This window comes from Heterodontus francisci, chromosome 8 (assembly GCF_036365525.1).
Source record: "Heterodontus francisci isolate sHetFra1 chromosome 8, sHetFra1.hap1, whole genome shotgun sequence".
In the NCBI taxonomy this organism is placed as follows: Eukaryota; Metazoa; Chordata; class Chondrichthyes; order Heterodontiformes; family Heterodontidae; genus Heterodontus; species Heterodontus francisci.
Window position 1 is genome coordinate 45,830,123 of NC_090378.1, and position 16,013 is coordinate 45,846,135.

The window sequence follows — 16,013 nt, forward strand, 5'->3', positions numbered from 1 at the left end:
TTGCAGGAAGGCCGGCAGCTATTGCTGGGCGGCCTTTCACGTCCCCAGCACGCCCTCTTGGCACGGGTAAAATACCTGTGGAGGCGGGCGAGGGCCCTTAATTGGCCTTTAAGTGTCCACTTAAGGGCCTTGATTGGCCTCGGGCGGGTGAGCAGTTTTCCTCCCCACCCACGCACGACCGCCATAAAGACGACCGGATGCGGGAGTGGAGCGGGTAGGCCTCCCGGAGCCTCCCGCTCAATTCTACACCGCGCCCACGCCACCATCTGACCCGCTGAGGCGGCATAAAATTCAGCCCTAAATGTAAGTAGGGTATTTTATCATCACCGTTGACCTCAACTAGTGTTCACGCACACACTTTTATAGCAGGCTTTGCGTATTTAAACAAGATAAAAAGGGAACTAACATAGGTAGATTGCAAAGAAATATTGGCAGATAAAATGGCGAGGAAATAATGGGAAACTTTCAAATAAGGTGACCTATGTATCTTACCACAAGAAGTGCAGGGAGTGCAGCAAAATCTAGAGTCCCTTGAATGAACTGAGAAATTCAAATTAAAATGAGAATTAAAAAGAGGCTTGATATTTTATTTATTAGATCATTGGAAATTTGGTGATTTTTTTTCGCATAGGGTTACAACCAAATACTAAAATGATAAATCATAGCAAAAAACGCAACAGAGGAATGTGCACCCTACAGGAGAATTACCCAAGGTTTGCAAGTTTGAGATCAGTAAGTGCATGGTTAGCAGTTTAACAAGTTACTTGCAGCATTATTGGAATTACATTCTGATTGGCTTCAGGGTTGTGCATTAGTAAAAACACATTCAACCTTGAGAGAGTCCACAGGGTAAAGTGACACAGGTCTGCCAGGTGAAAACAATTGGGAATAAAAATTAACTCTCATTTAACATACTGTCAGTACATTTGTAGGATATTAACCTCACAGCGTCTCAATTACCTTGCTTTGTCCCACTTTATGCTTTACAGTTTTTTTTGATCAGAAGCAGTTTGGAAATATATATTTTGTGTCGAACTGTTCCCATCTGTGACATCATAATGTTCAACTTCAGTTCCATTGCAAATGTAGAGAATATATTGTGAGCGACGCTCTGCTTTCATGATTCTTATTGTACTGAATTTTCATGATAGCTCAGGAGATCGACACAAAGGGGTAAATTGTATGAATGCATAGAAAATCATGGGAAATATTCCTGATGAGCATTTCTGACCTTCTGGGGTATGCACTCATAAAATTTACTTTTAATATGTTTGTAAGCTTAGTCCAACAAATGGAAAATCATGTTTGATAAATTTATTAGAGTTTTTTGTGAATGTAACCTGTAGGGTCGATAAAAGGGAATCAGTAGATGTAGAATACTTGGATTTCCAAAAGGCATTTGATAAGGCGCCAGATAAACGTTTATATGCAAGATAGGGGTTCATGGGGTTGTGGGGTAATATATTAGCATGGATGGAGGATTGGTTCATGGACAGGAAGCAGAGAGTAGGGATAAACAGGGCATTTTCAGGTTGGCAGGCTGTACCTAGTGGAGTGCTGCAAGGATCAGTGCTGGGGCCTCAACTATTTACAATCTATATTAATAACTTAGACGAAGAGATCAAGAGTAATGTATCTGAGATTGCTGATGATACAAAGCTAGATGGGAATGTAAGCTGTGAGGAGGACACAAAGTGGCTGCAAAGAGATAAAGACAGGTTAAGTGAGTGGGCAACAAGATGGCAGATGGAGTATAATGTGGGGAAGTGTGAGGTTATTCACTTTGGTCGGAAGAATAGAAAAGCAGAATTTTTTAAAAGGCGTGAAACTTCTAATTGTTGATGTTCAGAGAATCTTGTGCAAGGAACACAAGTTAGCATGTAGGTACAGCAAGCAAATTAGGAAGACAAGTGGCATGTTGGCCTTCATTGCAAGGAAATTTGGAGTAGGCCATTGACCTAACTCAGTTCACCGTCGTTTTTTTTTCTTCTGAAGGGCTGCGGCTTCTCTGTTCCTTTCTCAAGGGAGGCAATGGTGTAGTGGTATTGTCACTGGACTAGTAACCCAGAGACCCAGGGTATTGCTCTGGGGACAGGGTCTCAAATCCCACCACTGCAGAAAGTGTAACTTGAATTCAATTAATAAATCTGGAATTAAAAGCTAGTCTAATGATGGCCATGCAACCATTGTCGATTGTTGTAAAAACCCATCTGGTTCACTAATGTCGTTTAGGGAAGGAAATCTGCTGTCCTTACCTGGTCTGGCGTACATGTGACTCCAGACCCACAGCAATGTGGTTGACTCTTACATGCTCTCTGAAATGGCCCAGCAAGCCACTCAGTTGTATCTAACCACTACAAAGTCAATAAAAAGGAATGAAACCAGAGGGGCCACCCGGCATCGACCTAGGCACCGGAAGCGACAACGGCAAACCCAGCCCTGTCGACCCTGCAAAGTCCTTCTTACTAACATCTGGGGGCTTGTGCCAAAGTTGGGAGAGCTGTCCCACAGACTAGTCAAGCAACAGCCTGACATAGTCATACTCATGGAATCACCCAAGACACTGCCATCACTATCCACGGGTATGTCCTGTCCCACCGGCAGGACAGACCCACCAGAGGTGGTGGCACAGTGGTATACAGAAGGGAGGGAGTTGCCCTGGGAATCCTCAACATCGACTCTGGACCCCATGAAGTCTCATGGTATCAGATCAAATATGGACAAGGAAACCTCCTGCTGATTACCACCTACCGCCCTCCCTCAGCTGATGAGTCAGTACTCCTCCATGTTGAACAGCACTTGGAGGAAGCACTGAGGGTGGTGAGGGCACAAAATGTACTCTGGATGGGGGACTTCAATGTCCATCACCAAGAGTGGCTCGGTAGCACCACTACTGACCGAGCTGGCCGAGTCCAAAAGGACATATCTGCTAGACTGGGTATGCGGCAGCTGGTGAGGGAACCAACAAGAGGGGAAAACATATTTGACCTCGTCCTCACCAATCTACCTGCCACAGATGCATCTGTCCAAGATAGTGTTGGTAGGAGTGACCACTGTACAGTCCTTGTGGAGACGAAGTCCCGCCTTCACATTGAGGATACCCTCCATCATGTTGTGTGGCACTACCACCGTGCTAAATGGGATAGATTTCGAACAGATCCAGCAATGCAAAACTGGGCATCCATGAGGCACTGTGGGCCATCAGCAGCAGCAGAATTGTACTCAACCACAATCTGTAACCTCATGGCCCAGCATATCCCCCACTCTACTATTACCATCAAGCCAGGAGACCAACCCTGGTTCAATGAAGAGTGCAGGAGGGCATGCCAGGAGCAGCACCAGGCATACCTCAAAATGAGGTGTCAACCTGGTGAAGCTACAACACAGGACTATCTGCGTGCCAAACTGCGTAAGCAGTATGCGATAGACAGAGCTAAGCAATCCCATAACCAATGGATCAGATCTAAGCTCTGCAGTCCTGCCACATCCAGCCGTGAATGGTGGTGGACAGTTAAACAACTAACTGGACGAGGTGGCTCCACAAATATCTCCATCCTCAATGATGGGGGAGCTCAGCACATCAGTGCAAGAGGTAGGTCTGAAGCATTTGCAACGATCTTCAGCCAGCAGTGCCGAGTTGATGATCCATCTCGGCCTCCTCCTGAAGTCCCCAGCGTCACAGATGCCAGACTTCATCCAATTCGATTCAATCCGCGTGATATCAAGAAACGACTGAAGGCACTGGATACTGCAAAAGCTATGGGCCCTGACAATATTCTGGCAAAAGTACTGAAGACCTGTGCTCCAGAACTTGCTGCGCCCCTAGCCAAGCTGTTCCAGTACAGCCATGATACTGGCATCTACCCTGCAATGTGGAAAATTGCCCAGGTATGTCCTGTACACAAAAAGCAGGACAAGTCCAACCTGGCCAATTACCACCCATCAGCCTACTCTCAATCATCAGTAAAGTGATGGAATGTGTCATCAACAGTGCCATCAAGTGGCACTTGCTTAGCAATAACCTGCTCAGTGACGCTCAGTTTGGGTTCCGTCAGGGCTACTTAGCTCCTGACCTCATTACAGCATTGGTTCAAACATGGACAAAAGAGGTGAGTTGAGAGTGACTGCCCTTGACATCAAGGCAGCATTTGACCGAGTATGGCATCAAGGAGCCCTAGCAAAACTGAGGTCAATGGGAATCAGGGGGAAAAGCCTCTGCTGGTTGTAGTCATACCTAGCGCAAAGGAAGATGGTTGTGGCTGTTGGAGGTCAATCATCTGAGCTCCAGGACATCACTGCAGGAGTTCCTCAGGGTAGTGTCCTAGGCCCAACCATATTCAGCTGCTTCATCACTGAGCTTCCTTCAATCATAAGGTCAGAAGTGGGGATGTTCGCTGATGGTTGCACAATGTTCAGCACCATTCGTGACTCCTCAGATACTGAAGTAGTCGATGTAGAAATGCAGCAAGAGCTGGACATTGTCCAGGCTTCGGCTGATAAGTGGCAAGTAACATGCGCACCACACAAGTGCCAGGCAATGCATCTCCAACAAGAGAGAATCTAACCATCTCCCCTTGACATTCAATGGCATTACCATAGCTGAATCCCCCATTATCAACATCCTAGGGGCTACCATTGACCAGAAACTGAACTGGAGTATCCATATAAATACCGTGGCTACAAGAGCAGGTCAGAGGCTAGGAATCCTGCGGCGAGTAACTCACCTCCTGACTCCCCAAAGCCTGTCCACCATCTACAAGGCACAAGTCTGGAGTGTGATGGAATACTCTCCACTTGCCTGCATGGGTGCAGCTCCAACAACACTCAAGAAGCTCAACACCATCCAGGACAAAGCAGCCCGCTTGATTGGCACCCCATCTACAAACATTCACTCCCTCCACCACCGACGCACAGTGGCAGCAGTGTGTACCATCTACAGGATGCACTGCAGCAACGCATCAAGCCGCCTTAGACAGCACCTTCCAAACCCGTGACCTCTACCAACTAGATGGACAACGGCAGCAAATACATGGGAACACCACCACCTGCAAGTTCCCCTCCAAGTCACACACCATCCTGACTTGGAACTATATCGCCGTTCCTTCACTGTCGCTGGGTCAAAATCCTGGAACTCCCTTCCTAACAGCACTGTAGGTATATCTATCCCAAATGGACTGCAGCGGTTCAAGAAGGCAGCTCACCACCACTGTCTTAAGGGCAATTAGTGATGGGCAATAAATGCTGGCCTGGCCAGCGACGCCCACATCCCATGAATGAATTAAAAAAAACCCCGCCCCCCCCCCCCCTCCTACTGACCATGCCTGGTGTAGAAGCTGGTCCTGACGTTTGCATTGTCTTCTGCCCTCCCCCTGTGGAAAAAGCTGCCCTTACCTTCCCGAAACGTTCTCCCCAATTCTGCTTCCCTCCTCGCCCCACCCCAGCCCTCTTGAGGAGCACCTACATGCTCATCAAACTTTTTTTCCTGACCCGAAACGTTAACTCTACTTCTCTTTCCACAGATGCTGTCAGACCTATTGAGTGGTTCCAGCATTTCTTGTTTTTATTGCTCATCATGCTACTGATTTTGACAGAATTGCACACTGAGTAGGAAATTCCAGTCTAGTGAGAATTCCTGCCCAGAGTGCATATTGCCATCAATCACAGCAGGAGCATGTCATGAACATGCGAGTGGCATTTGGAAGACAGTGTGCACTGATTTTGGGCTGGAACTTTGGGCATGTGGACAGGGCTCCCAAATCACATTTTGACAATGTCAAACTCATGCTGCTGGCATGTATGTATGGTGCTAATCATTGGGTTGGTCAGGTTAAAGAGGGGTCTGCGATGTAGGCTGTTTTACTTGAGCTCCCTATCTTGAATTAAAAACTGTTAGTTTTTGCTGTGCATTCATCTCCATCTAGTGGCTTGCCAAAGAACTGACAAAACTTTCTTGATATTTGCAAGAACATTCCAGAAATTGATGTAAATCTTGATAAAAGCGATACATGGCGTATTTTGGTTCATCCTTCCTGAAGAAAAATTTGCCACTTATTTTCACCAGTGCAGTACCTCTAAGTCTGTGGATCTTGCCTTCACTGATCTCTTCCTGTTGATTTGATCTTGTATATTCATGTTGAGCGACAACAACTTGCATTGATGTAGTGCCTTTCATGTAGACAAATATCCCAAGGTGTTTCTCAGAGGCATAAAGAGAAAAACTAAACGTTACTTATATAAAGTTTGCATCGTTGAATGGTTCCTTCTGCATCTCCGACTGTTGGCTGTTTATTGTTTTATCAAAGGAGCTCTGAAGGCTAAAACCAGGAGTTTTGTTGCAAGTACTGTAGTTCATGCTAAAATTTCAGACTCAGTCAGCAAGAGCTACTTTATAGTACAAAAGCTGGTGCTTTGTACATCATAATTTGCAAGGAAATAGGATGACATAAGCAAGCAAAATGTACTGTCATGCCAGGCCCCCACCTGCCAAGAATGAGGCACATTAATTTTGTCATGAACATTGATTTTAAATTGTTACTGGAGTGAAGAAAGGGCTTGTTAAACAGATCAGCAGTGGCTGGAAAATATATTTGCATATTAACAGACGGCGGTTGGAAGAACAAAGGACCATTCCCTGACACATTCAACCCACAATGGACCTTGATCACCAGGTATTGTGTGTAAGAGGAGCATTCCAGAGACTGCTAAGGTGATGCAATCCAAGACGTGGTCAGACTAGTTAGTCACATGACTAACCCGTGTGGCAACCTGGGTTTTTCTGAATTGTGCTAACAGTATGAACTCTGAGAGACTGTCTGTTTGCTCCAGGACTGAGAAGATCTCTCCTGTCTGCTCCCGACTCTTTCTCACAAGCCTCTGAATCCACTGAATACACATGAACCCCAAGAGAGAAAAGTCTCCTACAGCGAACAAGGTTTAAGGAGAATACTGGGCCCCAGCAAAAAGCAAGTTCTACCTAAAATCGAGGACTCTACAGTGAGCTCGAAGAATGTAACAAAAACTCTTTTGATACTGCCTGAAACTTTTCCACTTTATTTTTCTTCTGTTTTCTGTCTATTTGCACGTGTGTATCGTGTATGTATGCTAGCGTGGGCGCGTCGTGTATCCGTAGGTGTTAACTGAATTAGAGTTTAGGTTTAATAAATGTCAACTTTTCTTTAAACCTAAGAAAGCCTGTTTGTGCTGGTTTCTTTGCCTTATAATTTCGTGGCTCTTTCACTGCTTCAGGACAAAGTGCTGAAAAAGGTAAATTAACCCATAAGGACATAGCTCATTTCATCTAGGTTTGATAATTGAACTGTTTCAGTATTTGCCGAGTTCTTTTGGTGCTTTAATTCTCTATTTTAATTCTATTTATAAGTTACTTAGCTGGAAGTTGTGGTCTAAGTTTAATACTCTGCTAGTTTCAAAGAGTATTATCATAGCTTCTGTCAACAATTAATATTGTGTGGAGATGATTAAAATCAGGGTAATTGTTAATCTTATAGATCACATACACCTGCTCGGGAAGATTATTTGCACAAACTGCTGTGAAACCTTTGATAGAGAGGTAGTACTTATAAAAACACAAAGATTGTAATTCACACTTTCCAATAAAGAAGATTTGCCTTTTCTAGCTATTCCTTACAGCTACAGCACAAATTTTGCAGTGTTCTTAACAAACTGATTGAAGGCATGAGGTACCTTAATGTGTTGGGGTAAAGTGTTGTCACTGCAGGAGAGAAAAAGGGAGGAAAAAAGCAGAAAACAGAGCCAAAAGCAAAGTCAAATAGCAGTTTTTTTTTTCAGACCAGGACTGAGGTGTCAGGGATTTAGGGAAAAAGTTCAAGAAAGGCAGGAGTGTAATGGCTGATGAAGGAACTACCAATGTTGTGCTTGACGAGGACAAAGCTAGTAATAGAGGAGCTGAGGGAACATACAGGAATGTACGACTGGTGTTTAGTGCTTACGCTAATCACTTCATCATTGGCAGCCGTGCCTTCAGCTGCCTAGGCCCTGAGCTCAAGAATTCCCTCCCTAAACATTTCTGCAACTCTATCTCTCTCTCCTCCTCTAAAACACTCATCAAAACCTGCCTCTGATCAGGTTTTTGGTCACCTATCCTAAAATCTCCTTATGTGCCTTGAAGTCAAAATTGTGTTTGCTTAATTAAGTGTCTTGGGACGTTTTGCTACATTAAAGGTGCCATATAAATAGAACTTATTGATTTCCTTGTTGGGCAAAGCTGGTGTTATGCAGTATATAGCATTTTCAATGTAGGAACAGAGCAGCAAGAAAAGACTAACTGGTCTATCTGGCCTGTCCCACCCAAACATGGTGCAGTCTATGTGCTCCATTTTTCCAGTCCCACCAATTGTGCTGTCTCCTGGGAGAGGTAACAAAAGAGGAAAAACCTTGGACCAATGTAGGAAATAACTATGGAAGATTCCTCTGCAAGCCCTTCTGGCAATCGAACAAGTTCTAGGAAACTGCAGTGACTGATGAGACTGATTACCACTAGCTGCATTTACTTTCTATAACTCAAAGTGTTTTCTTCTACAGCAACTGCATCCTGGTCCCTCCTGAAGGCCTTAAGTGTATCCTTATGTGCGTTGTGATATGTTCCAGAGATTGCTTTCACTCGGAAAAAGAATGGACTTTCTAACCTCTTAACCTAACTCTACATTTTTTTAAATTTTGTATTGATTCATATGGGATAGGCATGAGCTGCATGAACTATGCCAAAATAGGTTAATGTCCTCTTGGAAATCATCATAGGCACTCGTACCTGATTTCTCAGAACTAGCCTGCTATATGCATGATTGCTCAAAGATCAATTTTATTTTTTGTGGTCTTTCAGATTTAAAGCGGAAGGCAAGTATTGAAGTATCCTTTTGGAAGAAAGGAATTAAATGAGAAGACTGTTTTGAGATTTCAGTAAAAATGACAATATTATTGCAGACGTGGAGGGCTCAAGTCAGGTCTCTCACTGCTTTCTGGCTGTTCCAGTGACATCCTGCAGCAGTTGCATTGTAAACACCAAGGGGTGTATCCTCAAATTGAGCCGAGTGTTACTCGAAAATCATCTCACCCTGACAAATCATTCTGCAGATTGGGAATACAGATTTCCCAGTCTTTGGTGAAAGTCTCTGGAGTAGTATGCTGTCAGATTTCAAGTCACACTCTTTACTGTGGGGCACTTCTTGTTGGTATATGACCAGGGTGTCCTAGCTGCATGTAAAACCAACTCCAAGGTCTCTATGCGAGTAAGAACTTAATGTTTTTGCTAAAACAAAAATGAGGTCAGACTATAATTTTCTCCTGTGTAACAGGGAGTACTTTGAACAGAGGTTTATCAAGTAACTGAGTAGTTCAATGGATGACCAGAGCATTTTTTTAAACTCAGAAGCTGCAGTAGAGTTGCACTCCGGAAGGTCTCTAGCCCAAGTAGCATGAATGGCTGTCAATGCCACTTGTTACGACCGAGGTGGGAGGAGTGCATTGTCTTTTCTCATTTTTTCCACAGGTCACAACATATATTTAAATGTTTACCCAGTGACCAATGTGGTCAATCATATACTCTTTATCCCAGAATAAAATACACCAACCAGGTTTCTTCAATAAACAAAATAATTATCAGTTTATTATCAAACAAGACTTATCCAGTAACAAAGCAAAGCATTAATACACAGATTGAGATATGAAAGTTTCCTTTTTAAATCCCCCCCCCCACTCCCCACACACACAGATACACAGAAAAAAATACAGAAATTTTCTCTACACAGATCTGTTACAAAAAGAAAAGACAAAAAAAGAATACTTTGGCCAAATACTTGCTAATTCTTGAAGGAAACAAAAAAGAGTAGGTAAGGATGTCATATCTCTTTTGTCTGGTGTCTGGGTATATGGAGACGGATCACTGGGATCTTTTCAGAAGCAATTTGTTCTGGAGATGATGAGAAATCATCTGGTAGGTTTTCCAGGAGACATGTGGCATCAGGGGTTTCAGCCAGCCCATTTGAATTGCAGGATTTTCAGCTTCTCAAGAGAGATACAGCACCAGGGATTTTAGCCCTCAAGCTCTCAAAGAGGTAGAGAAAGAGATGAGTTAGGTGGTTCCTTTTTCCTTGGCAGGCCTTTCAGGAGAAATGCAGCATCAGTTTCTCTATTTCTTCCAATGAATCCATCTCCACAATTTAAATATAAGTCCTCAAAAACATATACTTAACAAAAAATATAGAAGCATTTTCGTAACACACTCTCCTTAAGATTGGGACCTGATTCCAGAACTACATTGCCTATTTTGCATTGATGTGCTGCCAAAATCTTTCCACATCAATGTGAAAGTGATAGTGTAACTTCCCCCTTAAACGTACTGGTATTAGTTGTGAATAGTGTACATCCAGAACAGATCATTGATCAGTGAACGGTTTTATATGCTACAGTATCTGCCATGTGATACCATCATTTTCAGGTTAAAGATCACAGCCCACATCATTACTATTTTGTGTGTAGTGTAGTGACTTTATGGGAGCGGGGAGAGATGTAGACAGAAAATGGGTTTAATTATTGTCCCCTGAAAACAATGTAGAATTAGTATAAATGGGTGGTTGTTGGTCGGCACAGACTCAGTGGGCCGAAGGGCCTATTTCAGTGCTTTTTCTCTCTATGACTCTAAGTTTAATTAAATGGAATAAAAACAGAAAATGCTGGAAATATTCAGGTTAGGCAGCATCTGTGGGGAGAGAAACCGAATTCACAGTTCAGGTTGATGACCTTTCATCAGAACTGGGAAAAGTTAGTAATGTAACAAGTTGTAAACAACTGATATGGGGGAGGATGGAAAAAGATCAACAGGGAAAGTCTGCGATAGGGTGGAAGACAGGAGAGATTAAATGACAAAAGAATTGGTGGTGCAGGGCCAATGCGGGTGGTAATGGGACAAGTAAAGAAACAAAAGGTGTGAATGGCAAAATGATGAACAGCTGCTGTTTGAAAACAAAAAAAGAAAAACAAGAGTGAGACTGAGATCTACAAAGAAAAAGGAAAAAAAATGGGAGCAGATATTATGGTCTGAAATTCTTGAACTGAATGTTCAGATTGGAAGGCTGTGAAGTGCCTAATGGAAAGATGATGTGCTGTTCTTCGGGCTTATGTTAAGCTTCATTGGAACACTGCAGTAGGCTGAGGACAGAAAGGTCAGCGTGAGAGCAAGACGGAGAATTAAAATGACAGGCGGCCGGAAGCTAGGGGTCATACTTGCGGACTGAATGGAGGTGTTCCACAAGCGGTCACCCAAACTATATTTGGTCTCCCCAGTGTTGTGGGGAGCAAAATAGATTCCTGTGGATTCACTGCACTTTACCCACAACCCACAATGTGTTGACTCTTAATTACCCACTGAAGTGGCCTAGGAAGCTGTTCAATTGTACCATTCAGTTATAGATATGTCAAAAAAGAATAAAACCCGATGGACCACCCAGCATCGACCTAGGCACCAGAAATGACTAGAACACCCTGCCCAGTCGACTCTGCAAAGTCCTCACCAATCCACCTGTTGCAGATGCATCTGTCCCTTACTCTATTGGTAGGAGTGACCACTGCACAGTCCTTGTGGAGATGAAGTACCGAATTCACACTGAGGATGCTGTCATTGTGTTGTGTGACAATACCACCATGCTAAATGGGATAGATTCAGAACAGATCTTGCAGCTCAAGACTGAGTTTCCATGAGGCACTGTGGGCCATCAGCAGCAGCAGAATTGTATTCAACCACAATCTTTAACCTCATGGCCCGGCATATCCCCCACTCTACCATTACTATCACGCCAAGGGGGTCAACCCTGGTTCCATGAGGAGTGCAGGAGAGCATGCCAGGAGCAGCAGCAAGCATAGCTAAAAATGAGGTGCCGAGCTTGCTGAAGCTCCAACATAGGTCTGCGTGCATGCTAAACAGCGGAAGCAACATACGATGGACAGAGCTAAGCGATCCTGCAACCAAGAGATCTGATCGAAATTCTGCCATATCCAGTCAAGAATGGTGGTGGACAATTAAACAACTAACTGGAGGGGGAGCATCCACAAACATCCCCATCCTCAATGATGGGGGAGCCCAGCACATCTGTGCAAAAGACAAGACTGAAGCATTTGCAACCATCTTCAGCCCGAAGTGCCGAGTGGATGATCCAGCTAGGCCTCCTTCTGAAGTCCCCAGCATCACAGATGCCAGACTTCAGCCAATTTGATTCACTCCTCGTGATATCAAGAAATGGCTGAAAGCACTGGGTACAGCAAAGGCTTTGGGCCCCGACAACATCCTGGCTGTAATACTGAAGGCTTGGCTTCAGAACTCGCTGCGCCCCTAGCCAAGCTGTTCCAGTACAGCTACAACATTGGAATTTACCGAAGATTGTCTAAAATTGCCTGGCCACATCCAAAGCGATGGAAGGTAGCATTGACAGTGCTATCAAGCAGCACTTACACAGCAATAACCTGCTCACCAATGCTTAGTTTGGGTTCCGCCAGAGCCACTCGGCTTCAGATCTCATTACTGCCTTGGTCCAAACATTGGCAGAACTGAATTCAAGAGGTGAGGTGAGAATGACTTCCTTTGACATCAAGGCAGTATTTGACCAATTGTGGCATCAAGGAGCCCTAGCTAAATTGAAGTCAGTGGGAATCCAGGGAAACGCTCCAGTGGTTGGAGTCAAACAAAGGAAGATGGGTTGGAGGGCCCAGGATATTACTGCAGGAGTTCCTCAGGGTAGTGTTCTAGGCCCAACCATCTTCAGCTGCTTCATCAGTGACCTTCCTTCCATCATAAGGTCAGAAGTGGGGGGATGTTGGCTGATTGCGTAGTGTTCAGTACCATTCACAACTCCTCAGATACTGAAGCAGTTCATGTTCACATGCAGAAAGACCTGGACAACATTTAGGCTTGGGCTAATAAGTGATAAGTAATATTTGTGCCAGACAGTGACCATCTCTAACAAAAGGGAATCTAGCCCTCTCCTCTTGACATTCAGCAGCATTGCCATCGCTGACTCCCCGTCCATGAATATCCTGGGGGTTACCATTGATCAGAAACTGAACTGGACCAGCTGTATAAATACTGTGACCACAAAAGCAGACCAGAGACTGGAAATTCTGCAGCGAGTAACTCGCCTCCTGACTCGCCAAAGCCTGGCCACCATCTACAAGGCGCAAGTCAGGAGTGTGATGGAATACTCTCCACTTGCCTGGATGAGTGCAGCTCCAACAACACTAAAGAAGCTCAACATCATCCAGGACAAAGCAGCCCACTTGATTGGCATTTCCATTCACCACCTTCAACATTCACTCCGTTTGCCATAGTACACCGTGGCAGCGGTGTGTACCATCTACAAGATGCACTGCAGCAACTCACCAACAGTACCTTCGAGAGCACGTTCCAGACCTGTGACCTCTACCACCTAGAAGGACAAGGGCATCAGATGCATGGAAACACCACCATGTGCAAGTTCCCTTCCAAGCCACAGACCATCCTGACTTGGAACTATATTGCCTTTCCTTCACTGCTGGGTCAAAAACCTGAAACACTCTTCTTAACAGCCCTGTGGGTGTGCCTACACCAGATGGAATGCAGCAGTTCCAGAAGGTGGTTCACCACTACCTTATCGAGGACAATTAGAGATGGGCAATGAATGCTGGCCTTGTCAGTGACACTCGCATCGCATGCAAAAATAAAGTGTTGAATTAATTAATTGTTAGTAGTTTAATTCATACTTTATACTGTGCATCCCTACTGTCACAGTCTTTAAATACTTGATTTTCAAAAAAAATTGAAGTAGTTTGATGCCCAACACTTCTGTTTGCCTACCAATTTATTTTAGTAGAGGATATTGAAGAAAGAGGAAGATTTAAGCAAGTGTGTAATAATTATATATTGTGGCTTACATACTCAACCCATAAAAATAATTAGCTAAATGTGAAAATTTTGAACAGAGTATCAGGGGTATTAATACAACTGTGACAACAATTGGCTGCTTGAACCTTGTGTTTACTCCTCCCCTTGGTCTCTGTTAATAGGATCCTGCAATTTCCTTCACACCAAAGTACGTTGTCTGGACAGCGGACTGGATTGGTTTGTTTAAAACTAAACTTGTACTGCCATTCAAGGGACTGCTCCTTTCTAATTTTAGCTAGAGTTGTTGTGCTGTTGGTGAGTAGACTAGTAGATCCTCTGCATGAGTTGAGGGGATTAGAGAAGTTGATCTTGTTTATTAAATGTTAGTACAATAGTATATTTAGGATTGGCAGGAATAGGATTGTAATTAGTTTGGCAACCTCTTAAAGTGAAAGTTGTACTTTTTGAGACATGCAAAATGTGGCTCTGATTTTCTGCAAGGGTTGAACTTAATTCCTACCGACTGCCCCTATTGCACAAAACACAGCTGCCAATATTTCCCTGAGTGATGTCAGTCTTATGATGGTATTACTAGGACAGCTTAGTTTCTCTAGCTGCGAAGGTATCAGATAATCCAGCAATGAAGAAGAGACGAGAAAGACCTGGGGCCCCACGCTTGCGGATCCAGTAAGAACTCTGTAACTTTAACTCTCTCTCGTCTTTTTACAAAGTGTTTGTAATATTTTGTGTTGTGTCAAGTGGATTTAGAAAATATTTTGAATATTACCAACATGATTGGCACACTGATCAAATAGTGATTTTGTCAAACAGATATAAATTGAATTAATCTGTTCAATTTTACCATCTTGTGCAAGTTATTGTTGATCCTAATACTTGGTAAAACTGTGTTCTGTTAGGATAATGAGTGGGGCGCACAGTACTAAATATAAAACAATATAAAGTAATTATATCTGTTTAAAGCTTTTTGTAAAACTGAAATTAGCTTTTGTCTTGAGGAAAATCCTCATTCAATTTGAAGTTGAGAACAAGTACGACACTGGCAAGAATTTATTAATCAGGAATTGCAATTTGTACATAAAATTAATACAAAACATCAATTTAAATTATCCTTAAACTATTTATTTTTAATAAAAATGTGCTGTAGAAAATATGGTCTAAGAAAGTTATTTAAAAAATCATGATGGGACATTCGCTGACCTTTAGGACAGTGAGGGTTTGATCACATTAGACTTTGCCACATCTGCCATCACTGTATCCCCTGAAGACACTGAGATCCATCCAATCAATGTGCCACCAGCAGCAATTGTAGATCAGCCTGCACATACAGTTTTTGACATTGCTGTCCTTAAAATTTCCCTTGAATAGGGGCAGAATAATAACATTAGACGGACTGTTGCTAAATTCATCTTGCACTGTAAACTTGACAAATTTGGCACAAATAACAGGTCTTTACTTAAGAGGAACAGGAATTTCATATATGTGTCAGGGATCGAATTCAATATATAATGACTTTGATGTTGTGGGAAATTTGTTTTCATCAGATTTAAGTGTATTTTAATTCATGGAAGAGAACCGCAATATAATGCAAAAAGATTAACAAAGAACATGCTCTCCATGCACACCTCCCTTTTTGGTGTTCACTGAAGCAGAGTTGATTTCACAAGACTGTTAATGTGTTAAAAGTTGACCAATTTAAGAATAAGTTCAGGTTTGGTCAAGGTTTTATCGTCAACGGTGAGGTTTTTTTTCAGCTGTGTCAGCACTGATTATCAGTGGGGCATAGGATAGTACTAGCTTCCAACTGAATATCTGGTGGGATTATTTTGAACAGTAGGAAGAGGGCTATTGCACTAATTTGTAAATATATTGGCCAGAGGTTATAGCACAAACTCTCATTTCAAAGTGACTTTATCAGTGATTATTTGAATTTTATGTCTGTTGAAATTTGAAAGTTTCAGACTGTTAATTCTTGTGCTGCTCACATTCTTCCTTCAGACCCATCTCTTTGATCAAGCTTTTGGGCACTCTTCATAGCACTGAAATGGCACTAGCTAAAGTCATGACTGATGTGCTCTGTGACTGTTACAGCAGTGCTTTGTGCCTTCTGTAT

The 16,013-nt window shown here is 43.2% G+C and overlaps 1 protein-coding gene across 6 annotated transcripts in view; it reads left to right on the forward strand.

Moving 5' to 3' along the window:
- Positions 1 to 16,013, forward strand: part of mast2 (microtubule associated serine/threonine kinase 2) — a 560,338-nt gene that overhangs the window by 276,584 nt on the left and 267,741 nt on the right. The window contains exon 1 of one of the 6 annotated variants that reach the window (XM_068037086.1): positions 14,205 to 14,569. The exons of the other annotated variants lie outside the window; for them this stretch is intronic. Within the exon in view, the coding sequence (XP_067893187.1) occupies positions 14,523 to 14,569 (47 nt within the window). The 5' untranslated portion in view covers positions 14,205 to 14,522. Of the gene's footprint in view, positions 1 to 14,204; positions 14,570 to 16,013 lie in introns of those variants that run through there. 6 annotated transcript variants of the gene reach the window in all.